At 40.7% G+C, this 15,710-nt stretch overlaps 1 protein-coding gene across 1 annotated transcript; it reads left to right on the forward strand.

The window, feature by feature from the left end:
- The first annotated feature begins 13,161 nt into the window (after positions 1-13,161).
- Positions 13,162-15,710, forward strand: LOC121372011 (disintegrin and metalloproteinase domain-containing protein 10-like). The gene has a single exon (XM_041498250.1). It carries the CDS (start codon positions 13,219-13,221, stop codon positions 15,673-15,675), a length of 2,457 nt encoding a protein of 818 aa, XP_041354184.1. The 5' UTR covers positions 13,162-13,218; the 3' UTR covers positions 15,676-15,710.

Genomic DNA, 15,710 nt, shown 5'->3' on the forward strand with positions numbered 1-15,710 from the left:
ACTGCCTGGCACCGCCTGCCCATTGAAGCAACCAGAGTACGGATGACGTCCCGGGGGATGGTGGCCCACTCGTCCTGCAAGGCTGCTGCCAGCTCGGGCAGGGTCTGGGGCTGTGGTTGTCGCTGTCAGAGGCGTCGGTCCAACTCGTCCCATAGATGCTCAATTGGGTTCAAATCCGGTGATGTCGATGGCCAAGGAAGGACATTAATGTTGTTGTTCTGTAGGAAAGCCGTTGTGAGACGTGCTGTGTGAGGCCTGGCGTTGATATGTTGGAACACTGCGTTGGCGTTGGCCATAACTGGAACGATGTGTGGCCGGAGGATCTGGTCAATGTAGCCCTGTGCATTCAGGTTGCCCTGCACGTGGACCAGGTCAGTTCTGCCAGTGTGTGAGATGGCTGCCCACACCATGACACTACCCCCGCCGAATCTGTCCACTTCCTGCACGCAGTTTGCCGCATAACGTTCACCACGACGCCTATACACGCGACATCTTCCATCATGACGTCGGAGCAGAAATCGGGACTCGTCACTGAACCACACCTGTCTCCATCGCAGTTGAGGCCATTGTCGATGAATCTGGCACCACTGCAGTCGGAGTCGACGGTGTTGTGGTGTTAAGATGACACCTCGAACTGGACGTCTGGCACGAATTCCTACCTCACGTAGGCGGTTCCGTACGGTCTGGTTGGATATCCTGCGCAAACCTGGTATTGCTGCGGCTGTGGAGGTGGCAGTAGTCAATCGTTCCCGAAGGTGGCGTACCCGGATGTAGCGGTCCTGCCCGGGGGTAGTGACCCGTGGTCGACCGGATCTAGGGAGGTCACGTGTTGATCCATGTTGCTGGTAACGGTCCCACAGTCTGGAGATGGTACTTGGGGACACATGGAATGCCCTGGCAACGGCCGTTCTGGATTCGTCTGCGTCTAGTCGGCCGATGGCATTGTTTCTCTGCGGTTCACTGAGACGTGGCATGTCCTGGATTGTCAACTGTCGGCCAGATACAGAGGCCAGGCAAGCGAACACCCTGCACTTTTATACTGTCGGTGTTCATGTTGCACGTGCAGACAACGCACGTGCAGTGGTGACATGGTTTGCACGTGGCTGCGTTTTTGCGAATATTCACATTTTGGAACTTTATTGTACAGTAGCTGCGTTTTATCGAATGTAACCGTGGGAATGTGTTTGGGACATGCAATGACCTTATATTCACAAAGCATGAACCGGTAGGAAACATAAAATCGGAGTTATAACCCATTTGTACCCTTTTGCGTTTCTTTTTTTGAAGAGTATAGATAAATAAACATTACACCAATTTATAAAAAGACCCTATTTATCCAAGAAAATGTTGGAATATGTTTCACAGATATCAACTACATAAGGGGTTAACTTTAAAAGCACATGGTCTTCTTACAACATTATACAGTACTTCTACTGAAAACTTACAGATTCTTCCTTAGAATATTAATTTTTATCAGGTCCACAGGAACAATATCTGAAGGGGTGGGGTGTACAATCTCAAGTGAAGGGGACACAGTCGAGTGGGTGGGGGGGGGGAGGCACAAGCCATATTTTTTCTTTATTTATATAAAGTAGGTAAAAACACCATACAGCCCTCCCCCTCCCCCCTTCCTATGGGCCTGTTTATACATTTGGTGTATTCTTGATTGTCCTAATGTCTTGAGGTAAGTGTGTCATAGGATCAAACCTCCTCAGCCGACCCATTGGGTTTTCTCCAGTCCCAGCTAGTGCCCTATGACTGGTATACCAAAAGTTGTGGGATGTGATGTCCTGTCTGTGGGAAAGTGTGTATAAAAGATCCCTTGCAGGTTCCCTCTGAAGATTGTGTCACAATTACTAAATGTCCGGCATCCAATATTAGTGACACTATATATAGTTGATGATTCATTAAGCAGTATGCTCTACTTTCCATCTTGTATGGTTTAAAAATAAGTACATCTTATTTCATTGTTGGAATGTTTGACAATTCAGAACACTTGAAGTGATAATGAAGATAAGCATATACTTGTCAACAAATAAGATTTGAAACTTTTGGTTTGGGAAATACTAAACCTATTTTGAGGTGATTTTAAACCCAGAGACTAGGTGTGAAGAAATTATTATTGCAAGCAAGATGTAAAGTTTTCTAGCCAGAAATACCATGCAATGTTGTAAACGTAGCTTAAAGGTTTGCTGCTATTGTAAGATACACACGTGCTTCTTGTCCACCTAATGTTTGTTGTAGATCAAACTTCATTTACTTCCTGATATAATTAATTTTTTCCTATGCACAAAATTATTGTGTGGCGAAATCCTGTTTGGACTACCACAAAGATTCGGACAACCAGAAACAATTAGACATACAGACATTGATGTTCTAAACAAGAAAATATCTTTAATGTGTAATTTTAGTTGCTGAAAATGCTAATTTTGTCGAAAGCATGTTATAATGGCAACAGACCATGGATGTCATTAAAGTTTCAATTAAATATAATGTTAATGTAAATGTATTTTATTTATTTATGATTGTCTATATATTCATATTAATAATGTTACAGTATTATTTTTCATAAAATTGTTATGACTATGATACATGCATTGTGATAATATGCAAATATGTGATATTAATTTTTTGCTGTTATTAATTTGTACATGTACTTGAATATTTTTGTTTATTAACAGTGTTATGTATTTGTACATTTCAAAGCATTCATGTATTGCTAAATTACTCCTTTTTGTACATACTTATTAAACGGTGTTAGGTGAGAATTGGATAAAGCCATCCACAAAAATATCATTCTCCTAACAGATCATAGGATTTTAGCAGACTACTATATTTGTAACAATGTCAGAAATATTTGACTATCTGCTTGAATTAGATATTTATTAGTGGGTCTGACATGAGTCAATTCTTTTTGTATCCAAGTGACCTGTTGTTCACAGTTCATTAAAGGTTAACTTCAAATAATAAAAGTGTTGACTATGAGCTATGTATATGGTTTAAATCTATTTTACTGTATACTTTGTATTCCCAGTAATGAATAAAATGTGTTATTTCGATTTTTGCTTTCATGTAAGTGTCGCAAAGTGTCTTGCAACTTTATTCGAAAACATTTTTAGTACACAATGCAGCTATATTGGAGGAGAAAAATCACATGGATTGTCATTATTCAAGGGACTTAACCTATGACTCTTTTTTTTTTTTCCTTTCAGGGGATGGGACATAACCCAGTGGTAAAGGATTTGGTCGATGCACGGTCGGTCTAGGATCAATCCAAGTCATTGGCCCATTGGGCTATTTCTTGTTCCATCCAGTGGACCACAACTGGTATATCAAAGGCTATCGTATGTGCTATTATGTCAGTGGGATGGTGCAAATAAAAAATCCCTAGCAACTAATGGAAAAATGTAGTGGGTTTCATGTCTATAAAATATGTCAGAATTGCCATCAAATAGCCGATGATAAATATATCATTGTGCTCTAGTGTTGTTAAACAAAAAACTTTTTCCTTTTAGATGAAAAACAATTTTAATACATCTCAATATATATGTTTATCATATATTAGCTATAATATCCAGTGTAATCAAAGTATATGATATTTTTCAGGTCACATACTTTCAGAATTTGAGAACTTTGCAAATTAGATGTAAATTAATTGAGGTCACAGCATTATGTTTATTGACTTTTAAACAAATATATTACAGTGACGTATGCATTAATAGTAATCATTCAAAAATCATGTGAATAGCAACTTTACACTGAAAGCTGTTCACCGTTCAGAAAACAAAAAATGCTAAGCACTAGTTTATTTTTATGTTATTTTATGTTTTTTGGCATCATCAAAATCATATATTTGGAGAAAAAAATTGTATTATGCGAGCCCCACATAAATACATACATGCACACAAATGTGTGTGTGTGTGTGTGTGTGTGTGTTTAGTGAGTGACAATGAAAATTATTTCACGAAGAACATAAACATAATATGAAATGGTAGCGAGTTTAATATCATATGTATTGCCCATAATCGATCTTAATTTATATCACTCAACTCGTGTGGTTGATGATTCTGTAAGGTTGTAATGCATGGGCGGATCCAGAACAGAAGACGATGTCTGTAAGTCCCCAGAAAAAAAAAACCTGCAAGAAATAATTAAAACAAATATTCCGGACTGTTGTGGTGGGTTGGGCGTTTTATTTATTTCACTAAACAAAAACCTAAAATACTTGTGGGTACCAATATTTAAAAAAACCACACAAAAAAACCAAAACAAAACAACCCACACCCTCGGGCCGCCATATAAAACAATTGTTACATAGTGGAGTACAAAAATATAATACAAATGCAAAATGCAAGCAAAAAAGTATCTGACACTAAAAGTTTACTAAAAATTAAATTGAAAATTCTGCAGCGGCACCAGCGTAGAAGATGGACCTGAATGTTGATCGTCCACCAGCTTCTCCACCTGTTGTTTCGGAGCCGGTAGCTGATGCGCACTGTGATCCCAAGAAGAGAAAGGTTACAGAAAAGGCGTCGCTGAAACCATCATTAGTCTCTCCTTGGGCGATCGTGTGTCCTAAACATCCAAGGCAGTACCGGAACGCAGTCCAGGAGGACTTCACGACTAGGGATAGGCCTACCCATCAAGGATACTTCTTGGAGGCCATTACTATCCAGCACCAGGTTATGGGCAGTAACATAGGCAACAACCTCTTCGTGACCTGCACCCGGGACGGGCTATATCGGCAGGCTGCACTGAAGCCAGAGATGGAGAATTCAACTTTACATCGGATTCTCAAGCTGGCCCTTCAGCAAGACTACAGTGCAGTCGTCGCAACGTGCTACCTCGACTTGCGTAACTTACTGCCGAAGTAGTCGAGCAGTCCATCACTACGCCATGAGTCCCGGGACAACCTCCCTGGATTCTTGCCTCCAGGTAACCTCGTTTTTGGGGCTTAGTCAGATTTTAAATATTTTGGCTGTGGTTCAAAATTTTGTGTTTATTTTTTTTTTGTAAGCAGTCCGACGCACTTTACTTTGGCAGCCCGTCCAAATTGCTCAAATCACCTTAAAATCTTTTCGGTCAAGCACTCAAATTTTATTTTTGTCCAGACATAAGTAAGATGAATCCGCTCATTAGCCTTAGGTCTTTGACCTAACTACTAAATTCGTATTGCAAATTGCGCCCACTTCAGACTTACACCCCTATCCTGGCCCGGACTTGGTCACTGGCGAAGAACGAAATTCCAGAAAAATAAAAATATCTATATAAAATAAAACTACAAGTCGCCAAAACCGCAGTTTTCTACTATGTTGTATCCGGCCATTGGAACTGACTGAACGCTGAAACGCTTTTCTTTTCGATAGCCTGCATCGCCAGATTGGATTCTGTTTTAGCAAGATTCTTTGCCTCCACGTTATTTTTCCGGCTGACTTTTGTCAACAATTTTTTTCGTGACTCGTATGACGGCCATTCTGCAGAACGCCACGGTTGTTCGCGTTTAGTCTCTACATGTCCTCTGTCCCGGGTCAGACCCCTGGCTATCCAGTGATCGGAACCGTGACAGACATGCCTGAAACACTAGTGGGCTAAGGGCACGAGAAAACAGTTCACGTTCACGTTGTACATGTCCGAGCCTGTCCTAGCAGCACTGGAAGATTGACTGCCCCACTCTAGGAAGCGGGGTCTTCCCCTAAGACTATTTTGTTGTTTTATATTGATACCATCTCGTATCCTCCGTCGTCGGGCCCGTTCATACCACCAAACATGACACTGGATTATACCGTAGTCTGATATTTTCTCTTTTAGACGGATTCTACTTCTCATGCAAGATCGGTATTTCAGCAGAACACTTCATCTTCCACATCTAATGGCTGTCACTCTAGAGGTTTTCTTGACAGGATGCAACCTATCGAATTAAAATTAGCTCCACTAGTTAATAAATTTTGCGATAGTTATAATTTTATAATATATTAATTTTTTTACGACCCCCCCCCCCCCCTCCAAACCTACCCCAAAGTCCCCTTGGCATTCCACCTCATGTCGATGGGGTCCCCCTAAATGGATTTTCTGGATCCACCACTGACCTTGGTACATACCGCGGCATTTAAAAACAAAAAAAAAAAAAAACCCCAAAAACGCGGTATACCGTGGTATTGTTTTCATCGTGGTAACCAACCCTATTATTAATTATTGTTCTTGTTTATTGATGTTATTTTCTCACCCTGTTGAGTCGTTGTCTCACCCTGTTGAGTCTTTGTCTCTATTAAGTCGTCCTATATGGGAATTTCCCCCCTTTTAAACTAATACGTCACCAACCGTTTGTTCACGTTCCAAGTTTCGCAGTAAGATGTGTAGACAGTCACATAGCTAAGGAATTTTAAGTATGTCCAATTATTTGTTACATTTTACCGTAAGAACTATTTTACTACACAAGAACCAGAATCTGCTGACCGCTAAATAATAATAATAATTAAAACAGTTCTTTTTTTATTGATTGCTTCAAAACATAAAATCAGCCATGCAAATTACAGTTATAGACTTTGTTTTTATGACCTTTTATGCTTCTTTACTGTAAATAGTAAATAACACGACTCAATAGTTACGGGTTTTTTTTCGTTCAGTCAGCGGGGGTAGGCTGATTGTAAGCACGTGTGTACTTTTGATTGCATAAAATATGAGTAGTACCCAGGCCTGTCTGGGGTCATGACCTACTTTCCGTGACCTTGACCTTGACGTCACGGCCTTGTCACGTGACCTCGTCCTACTTAGACTGACCTTGACCTACTTAGACTGGCCTACTGTGCCGTGTGCAACGTCCTACTGACCCGACCTCGACCTACTTAGACCGGCCCCTGACCTACTTAGACTGGCACGAAAGAGTATAAAAAGGCTAGATACGGTTTTATTGTCATTCCCTCGCCGAAAACGATCAGATCTACGTTCAATCCAGAGATGGCCTGTTCCACAAGTGATGAAGCGAAATGTCGTCTAGAACTTGGAACTAACGTCTACGTGGTGGCCAAGTTATGGAAAGGGGACACTGCTATTCACATAAGGAAATTTGACAGTGACAAGGGGAAAACTTTCCCCACCAAGCGAGGTATTGTCCTTAGTCTTAAACAGTGGATCGAACTGTGTGGATGTAAAAGCCAAATTGACGAAACAATTTCAGCATTAAACCAGGGGAAAGACGAAAACATTTTCAGACACCTTGGTGCCAACGTCCAAGTCAGCGTCGACAAGAACTTTGCTGGGGTGGACCTGCGTCAGTGGTGGTGGTGTGATGAAACTAAAACCGTGAAACCTTCGAAGAAGGGAATATTCCTTTCTCTACAACAATGGGAGAAACTGTAAGGCTGTTTCACAGTCATGTGTGACTTTGTACCAGAGCTGAAATCGATTGTGCCCTGCGCCATGCAAGACGACCATCAAAACCAGATGGGATTTCTTCAGTGTAACTTCTGCAACCCTAACGAGTGTCACCAGTGGTGAACGAGTTTTGTTTTGGATGAACTCGAAGGTATAAAAGAATGGATTTATGGTTTACACTTCATTTGCTTTGTGACTGTGCTAGAGAACAGACGTGTTTTATGATTCTGACATTCTTGTGTCTTGTTGCACTCTATCTGGAACGAAGAAGGTGGCATCGGGATATTCGAGCAGTGTTAGTAGCAGCAGTAGTAGCGACGAGGACGACATCTTGGTCTGCAAATGTTCAGAAAGACATACGATCAAAAGAGTGGCTACCAAACCAGAAGAACATTTCATGGATCAAACGGATGCTGCCTGTGACAATATGGATGAAAATGGCGAACTCGTGGATGAACCCACAGATCAGACGGATGCTGCCTGTGAAACAGATGCTGCCTGTGAAACAGATGCTGCCTGTGAGGAAGATTGCTATTCGAGACGTTACGTCCCGAAATGAGACATTTCTATGCCCGGATGCTGACGTATGCTCGGTGGCCCATACAATTACGTCAAAAACCAAAAGAACTTGCCAAGGCCGGTTTCTACTACACGGGAGACCACGATGCCATCACCTGTTACTGTTGCGGACTTCGCGTCTACCGATGGAAGAAGACAGACGACCCAGTGATGGAACATTACAGACTCTCTCCAATATGTCCTTATGTGAACAACCTGTTCAGACATTAAATGTTTTAGACACTTGTGTGCTATGTTTTCATGTTGTATGTTGTGAATAAAACCGTGAATAACAGGTTTTGCTTTCTTATTTATGTCCTGGGTCCATGAGTGTGTCTCTGGACGTGTCCCTATGGTAGTAACACTGGTAAAGGGTAATATTTTGGTAACGATGTTTTTTGGGAGCTCGCACGATGAGATTTGTGCTTGGGAGGAGGGACACTGGTCATACGTATCACACACATTCAAACATTCCTGTACCATATCTTTATGCGTCATAAGGTATATAAGTAAAATAGTTTTGGAAAACTCGTCATTTGAGGTAGAACTTTCAGAGGAGCAACATGTCAGACCAGTACAAGTTATATGTACCCGACGTGGATAAGTGGACCCGTTTCTATAAACTGCAGGCACAAGGTAAACTTCAACCTCACTTCGAAATTCAACGTGGTGGGGAAAGTCAGATCATGTACAGTGTGGATCGATGTCTAGAACTCTACGATCCCACGTGGAAAAAAGAAAAAGAGGAACAGAACAAGTCCCCGACACCCAAAGTCGTCATGGTCTCCCCAACACAAGTGGTAGAGCAAGCCAAAGCCGATCTGAAACGGAAACAACAAATAACAACAACAACAAAGTGGTACAGGTTGGAAAGCCCCGAAACTGCAGAAGCATTTCTAAATAAGCTATAAAAGGAACTATGTGGGTCAGATATCGTCATTTCATTTAGAGTCGTCATGCAGAGCACATGTTCAGAATGTGGTTTCACATTCTCGAGGAGAGACGCCATGTTAAGACATTTTCAACAAAAAGATGCTAAAGGTCTACCACCACCACCACCACCACCACCACCACCACCACAGCAGCCACCACCACGGCAGCAGCCATCACCACCACCACCACAGCAGCAGCCACCACCACCACCACCACAGCAGCAGCCACCACCACCACAGCAGCAGCCACCACCACCACCACCACCACAACAGCAGCAGCAGCCCCTAAGATTGTTACATCCGTTCACCATGATCGTGTCGGGACCCACGTCGTGTGGAAAGACAGTTTTGTTGTACAAACTGTTGAGAGATGGTAAAATCCAGCCGCCTCCCCAGCGTATCATCTGGCTCTACAAACGATGGCAACCCCTCTATGATATGATCAAAATGGTTGCTCGAGTGAAATTTGTTCAAGGCATACCTGAGAATTTGGAAAGGGATCGTTATTTGGATTCGAGAATCAGAAATCTCATCGTGTTGGATGACCTGATGTCTACAGCTGGAAAAGACCCTCGCATCACCGACCTGTTCACGGAAGGAAGTCACCACAGAAACCTCTCTGTGATTGCCATCAACCAGAACCTGTATCACAGCAAGGACCCGACACAAAGAAGAAACTGCCATTACCTGGCACTGTTTAACAACCCCATCGACAAGCAGCAAGTCCTAACCTTGGCACAGCAGATGTATCCTGGAAATACTCGTCATTTCATGCAGCGGTTTGAGGAAGCTACCCACAGGCCCTACGGATATCTCTTGGTGGACTTGAAACCGACTACGCCCGAACATTGGCGTCTTCGGCCTAATGGTTTAGAGACGGGGCCGTCCGAATGGTATAAAAGCACGAACGTAATGGCGAATGTCTCAGAAGAGTTGCAACCACCGACGAAGACAGAGCTCTACATGCAAATTATGCAAAGAAACGCATTCAAGAGAAAACTACCAGGCATACCCGCCTACGAAAGTGACGACGAAGAAGAAGATGAGGTAGAACCCTATCTGAAAAAAGTGAAGAGAATGCAGTCTTGCGATATGTGTGGTCTGGCCTTTAAAGACGGTAGCAACTTGCAGCGACATCTGCGATTTAAAACGTGCGAAGAGGGAAATGAAAAAGAAGAAGAGCCGTCGCCCGACCTGGAAAACGAAGGCATTCGTCTCATGGTGGAACGTGAATTCGACATCAATATGACTATCTCCAAAGCAAGAGAAAACGCTACGAAGAAAAAAACATGTCCCAAGATGCCATCGAAAGAAACATGAAGACTTTACAATGGAAGTTATTTAAAGACACGTACTCTCGCTTTCTGACCTATATGCATTACTTTGACAAAGGTCCCAACACGAGGAAACTTCTACAGTCTGTGAATTTTAACCGAGATGTCAGACCACAGATTCGTTCTAAATTAAATCAGTATCGTTCATGGATCGGCGAATATTTGGACGAACAAGACGACGACGATACCGACGATGATGATACTGATGAGGAGGACGAAGATGAAGAGAAATGAACACTCATATTATTCACATGTCGCCCTTAAGGCCTCTCGATGTAACCCAATGTGTGTCCATTTTATATATGTGTCAGTGATTTGTAATTTAGAAATAAATGAAAAACCAAAACATTGCGTTTGTTTTTTGTGTTTTTTACTCTATGACTAGATTTGTGATTGGATATTTCTACCGCTACTTTATAGTAGCAAGAGCTGTGTGTACAAGACAGAGCATACCACGATCTTTGATATACCAGACATAATACACTAGTTGGCTATAGCTTAATGACCCACCGACGGGGATCGACCCTAGATCGACCACTGTATTTACCTATTTGGTAATTAAAAAGCCTGTAAAAAGGCTTGTACTCTAGGGAAATACTTGTGTTTAAAATGCAGATAAAAGATCATATTATAGGTCGGAGCGTTGAGTTGCAGTCACGCGTTCTTTCTTCAAAGCAATGGGCTGGGGATGTTTCACACACACACACACATACACACACACACACACACACACACACACACACACACACACATTCCTTTCTTCCCTTAACAAACATCCCTTTCTTCTCCTTAACACATATGCCTTTCTTCTTAACAAACATTCCTTTCTTTAAGACAAATATGTCTTTCTTTCCCTATGACTAAAACAAAACAAAATATTTGTATTCAATTAATCTTTATTTTACGAGGAAGGAAATGTTTTATTTACTCAATATATTTTATTTTACGGTTATACGGACATATGGTTAAGGACCACACAGATATTGATTGAGGAAACCCGCTGTCGCCACTTCATGGGCTACTTTTTTTTTTTATTAGCAGCAAGGGATCCTACACCATCCCACAGACAGGATAGTACATACCGTTGTCCAGTTGTGGTGCATTGGCTGGATATATCCCAGACCCACATCAAGGGAACACTGAGTTACGTCCCGTCCCCACAGGGTTATTAGAGGCTGCTTGAAAAAAAATCGTAACATAATAAATAAATTAAAAAAAAAATAAGTAAGTAAATAATTAAAATCAAAACAAACTATAAATTATTGTTTTGTTTTAAAAATAATAGAAAAAATATAATTTCCCCACATAAGATACGAACGACGTACACTCAGCGCTGGACGCGAAGTCGTTCGCAGCTGACTACTTCACGCATGTTAACAAAACCTATCATTTAAACCATTATATGTGCGAACGGCGAAGCGCGGAATGAAGTGACGAAATAGGTCAGTTAATAATAATCTTGTGAATGCGCTATCAGATAGCGTAGAACGAGAATTCTATTTTACACCTATTTAAATCATTTCTTATTTCACGTCTTTAAGAATGTAACTTCTAGTTCCGAAGAGTATTGTCACCGACAATAAAATAGGATACCACCGCTTCCCGGATGTAAACAGTGATAACCATTCATCATTCAGCGCGCTAAAAATAAATACACTACCTCGCGTCGGGCAGAGTCCTTAGAAGTGATTTTGTTTAACGACACCACTAGAGCACCTTGATTTATGAATCATTGGCTATTGGATGTGAAACATACTTCTGACAGTTTTAGAGAGGAAAACCGCTACAGTTTCCCATTAGTAGCAAGGGATCCTACACCATCCCTTTCAAGGCAGGGCGATGAGTCCCACACCAAGTATGTCAAGGCTATGACTTACACCAAGGTCGCACACCTGCCCAGGTATACCAGTCACTGCCCTCTAAGTCGGTCAATGCTAAACAAATCGGTCAGGGCCAGTCCAAGGACGTCAGTACCAACCTAAGTAGGTCAGGGGCCGGTCTAAGTAGGTCAGGGGCCGGTCTAAGTAGGTCAGGGCCGGGTCAGTAAGATGTTGCACACGGCACAGTAGGCCAGTCTAAGTAGGTCAGGGCCGGGTCAGTAGGACGAGGTCACGTGACAAGGCCGTGACGTCATCAAGGTCACGGTCACGGAAAGTAGGTCATGACCCCAGACAGGCCTGGGTACTACTAATATGTAGATTTTTCTGCATTATTGGTTCAAGGAACAATTAAAACGTTTCTTGAACTAATAATTATAATAAAATTCAAAGCAGTTTTAAAATATACTAATACAATTATTAAGTACGTCGAATCACAAGGGACCCATGCTATATTATTTTTAAAATAATAATAATAATAATAATCGTCGTCGTCGTCGTCGTCGTCGTCGTCATCATCATCTTTATCTCTGTTTGCTAACACCAGATTGTTTGGTATTGGGCAATAAATTGAACTAAATTGAACTGGTGGTCGAGGTGTAAAAGTTCGAGGTGTACCGTCAAATATTTATGGAGTAAAAACAGCTGTGGGTGTGATTGGTAGTAATATGTGACATTGATTATTTGTGCAAATACTATTATCCAATGACAGTAAATAAATATACTTTTATTTATTATACAGTTGTTATGCAGTATATAACAGAGGTTGAAACTAATGCGGGGTACCCCCACAAATGGAACTGCAATTTTCAACAAAAGTGACGGTTGCTATTAAAAACATTAATTAAATCTCTTAAATGATATGTGCCCCCCCCCCCCCCCCCCCCCATTTTTTTGCAGGTAGATTAGATGTGAGATGCCACACTTTTTATTGCTGTATTTCCTGGGTGCGTTGATGCGCTGCTTATAACAGTTTTATTAGTAAACGTTAACATTATCGGCAATAGGAATTGATTTGGTCTATTAGAACCTATATTATACGGAAATGAGATCGAAAATAGATTGTATTTCCGGATCCGGATAAAAAAAAGTAAATGAAGGCGTTATTTTTCAAATGTTTTAATTTATTGGTAACATCAAAGAACAATGTCAAAAATTATGAGTATGATTATTAACTTTATTATGCTACATTCACTGCCTCGTTATAAAACTGTAGCAATTACCAATACCAACTGGTTCAGTAACAAGAAGTACAGAAATGAACAATGGATGAACAAGGCTATCTTGGTGCCGAGTGGAACCTATGAAACCGATGTTCAGTTCCAAAACATCATAAAAACATTCAATAATACAAGCTATGAAAAAAATTTAAAGTTCTGGGCATTTGATTCTCATTTTAATATTTATCTAAAGAAACAGCCACTATTCCACAACAAAATGACAATAACTCATCAAGCTGGGAGCAATACTAACATAGATATTCCCATATTTTATATTGGATTCAATTACGATGTATCCGTGACTGTTGTACACGGAAGATTTCATAGTAATAACTTCAAAGGCAGACTAAGCTGGAATAACGTTACAATTGAAATCGATTGTCCAAATGCAAAGGCTGTTGATAGAGACATTAATCTTAAATACGTATTATTATGTAAAATAAATTCCTTCAAATCCGATGACACTATTGTAAGAGATGATTACATTTTTATGGAAGAAAAACACAGGGATTGGTATCACGTTAAAAAGAACATGTATAGACAGCATCACAGACACCGACGTTCACCTAAGGAACGTCGGTCGTGCAGCGTTTACTTGGTTGCAGATCATTTATATTTTAAACACGTTGGTAGTTTGAGTGTTGGTAGCACAGTTGAAGCAATGACAAGTAGTCTTGCTACAGCAGATGCCATTTTTCGCAGCACAGACTTCGATGGCGATGGATTTGGTGACAACATTGGATTTGTTGTTGAAAATATTACAATTTACAATAACCCTTATGTACCTGGTTATAAATTAAAGGTAGAAAGTTTATATGCACGTGATTATCTTCTTCGTTTTGCTGAATACGATTTAAGTAACTACTGTCTAGGTGTGGTTTTCACTTACAGAGATTTTGAAGACGGAATTGTTGGTTTATCTAGTATAGCATCTTCAAACCATCACAAATATGGCGGTATTTGTCAGGCACGCATGTCAGGCATAAGTCTAAATTGCTTGTTGGTAACTCAACTTAATGATGGTGTATTGGTTTCCAGCATGAAGGCCGCAATGACGCTAACACATGAATTTGGTCATTGTTTTGGCGCGCAACATGATGCATCAGCTGAACTTAACTGTGCACCAACTAATAAATATGGGAAATATATTATGCATGAATATCTCGTTTCAGGATACAAATCAAACAACCAACTATTTTCCCCCTGCAGTATTAAAAATATACACCCTGTCATTGTAAAGAAAGGGCCCCGTTGTTTGAAAACGGACATAGGGCCGGTCTGTGGCAATGCTGTTATCGAAGATGGCGAGGAATGCGACTGTGGAACATCTGGAACATGTCGTTACGTTGACCCTTGTTGTATACCAAGTGATGTTACTAACAGTTTAGACATACCTTGTACTTTTGGCCACAACAAAACTAAAACGTGTTCACCAAAACGTTTCGATTCGGCATGTTGTTCGGAAGACTGTGTACCAATAAGCGCAAGCAGAAAACAAACTTGTAAACACAAATCTGACTGCACACGTGCATCTTACTGTGATGGGGTCAGTTCATCGTGTCCTGCTCCTGTTAATCTTCCAGATGGAAAACCTTGTAATGGTGGAAGACAAATATGCGTATCAGGGAAATGTTCGAAGAGTATTTGTGAATGGTTAAAACTCAAAGACTGCCAGTGTACTAGTAAACCATTGTATTGTCATGTTTGCTGCAAGGAATACAATGCAAATAAAGACGAATGTGCTCCGGTCGGGTTTTTTGCGGTTGCACGTAAATACTCTGTAAACGTAACAACTGAACAGGGCCACGGATGTAATGCTAACACAGGTTTTTGTGATCAGAAGCATGTATGCATTTTGAAAAGTTTGGATAATGTCCTGGACACAGTGGACGCATTTTTAAGTAGTAGATTTCAACGAGATATTGATGATTGGATAAAAAATAATTTCTTTTATATATTTGTGGGAATTTTATTTACTTTGGTTGTCATAACGGTATTTGTAATCACAAGCAAAAGGACCGTTGATAGCCACGTAGAAGCTCTGATAATGGGGAGGTTAACTATTGCTCTTGAAGAATCATTACGTCAAAAAGATATTTATTTTAAAAAGTTGAAAACTTTCCCAAAAATAATTAACAGCAGAATTCATGAAATAATGTTCGGAATAGAAATGGATTCTGTAGATGCTGTCGTACGTCTTTCTTTCTTTTTCCCTACAGCATCCGTACCTTTACTTTTAGAAACTGCAAAGTGTAGTGCAAATGAAGAAACCGCCGTTCGAATACTATTAATCAGAGGGTTTCCCATGCAGGGATTCTGTGTTTCAGCGCCTGATGACCCGAGACACTGTTTCTTAAAAATAAGACCAACACGTAATTCATGATGTTTTTTAATAAAACAAATTGTTTAAAAAAAAAA

Source organism: Gigantopelta aegis, chromosome 4 (genome assembly GCF_016097555.1).
Source record: "Gigantopelta aegis isolate Gae_Host chromosome 4, Gae_host_genome, whole genome shotgun sequence".
NCBI classification, from domain to species: domain Eukaryota; kingdom Metazoa; phylum Mollusca; class Gastropoda; order Neomphalida; family Peltospiridae; genus Gigantopelta; species Gigantopelta aegis.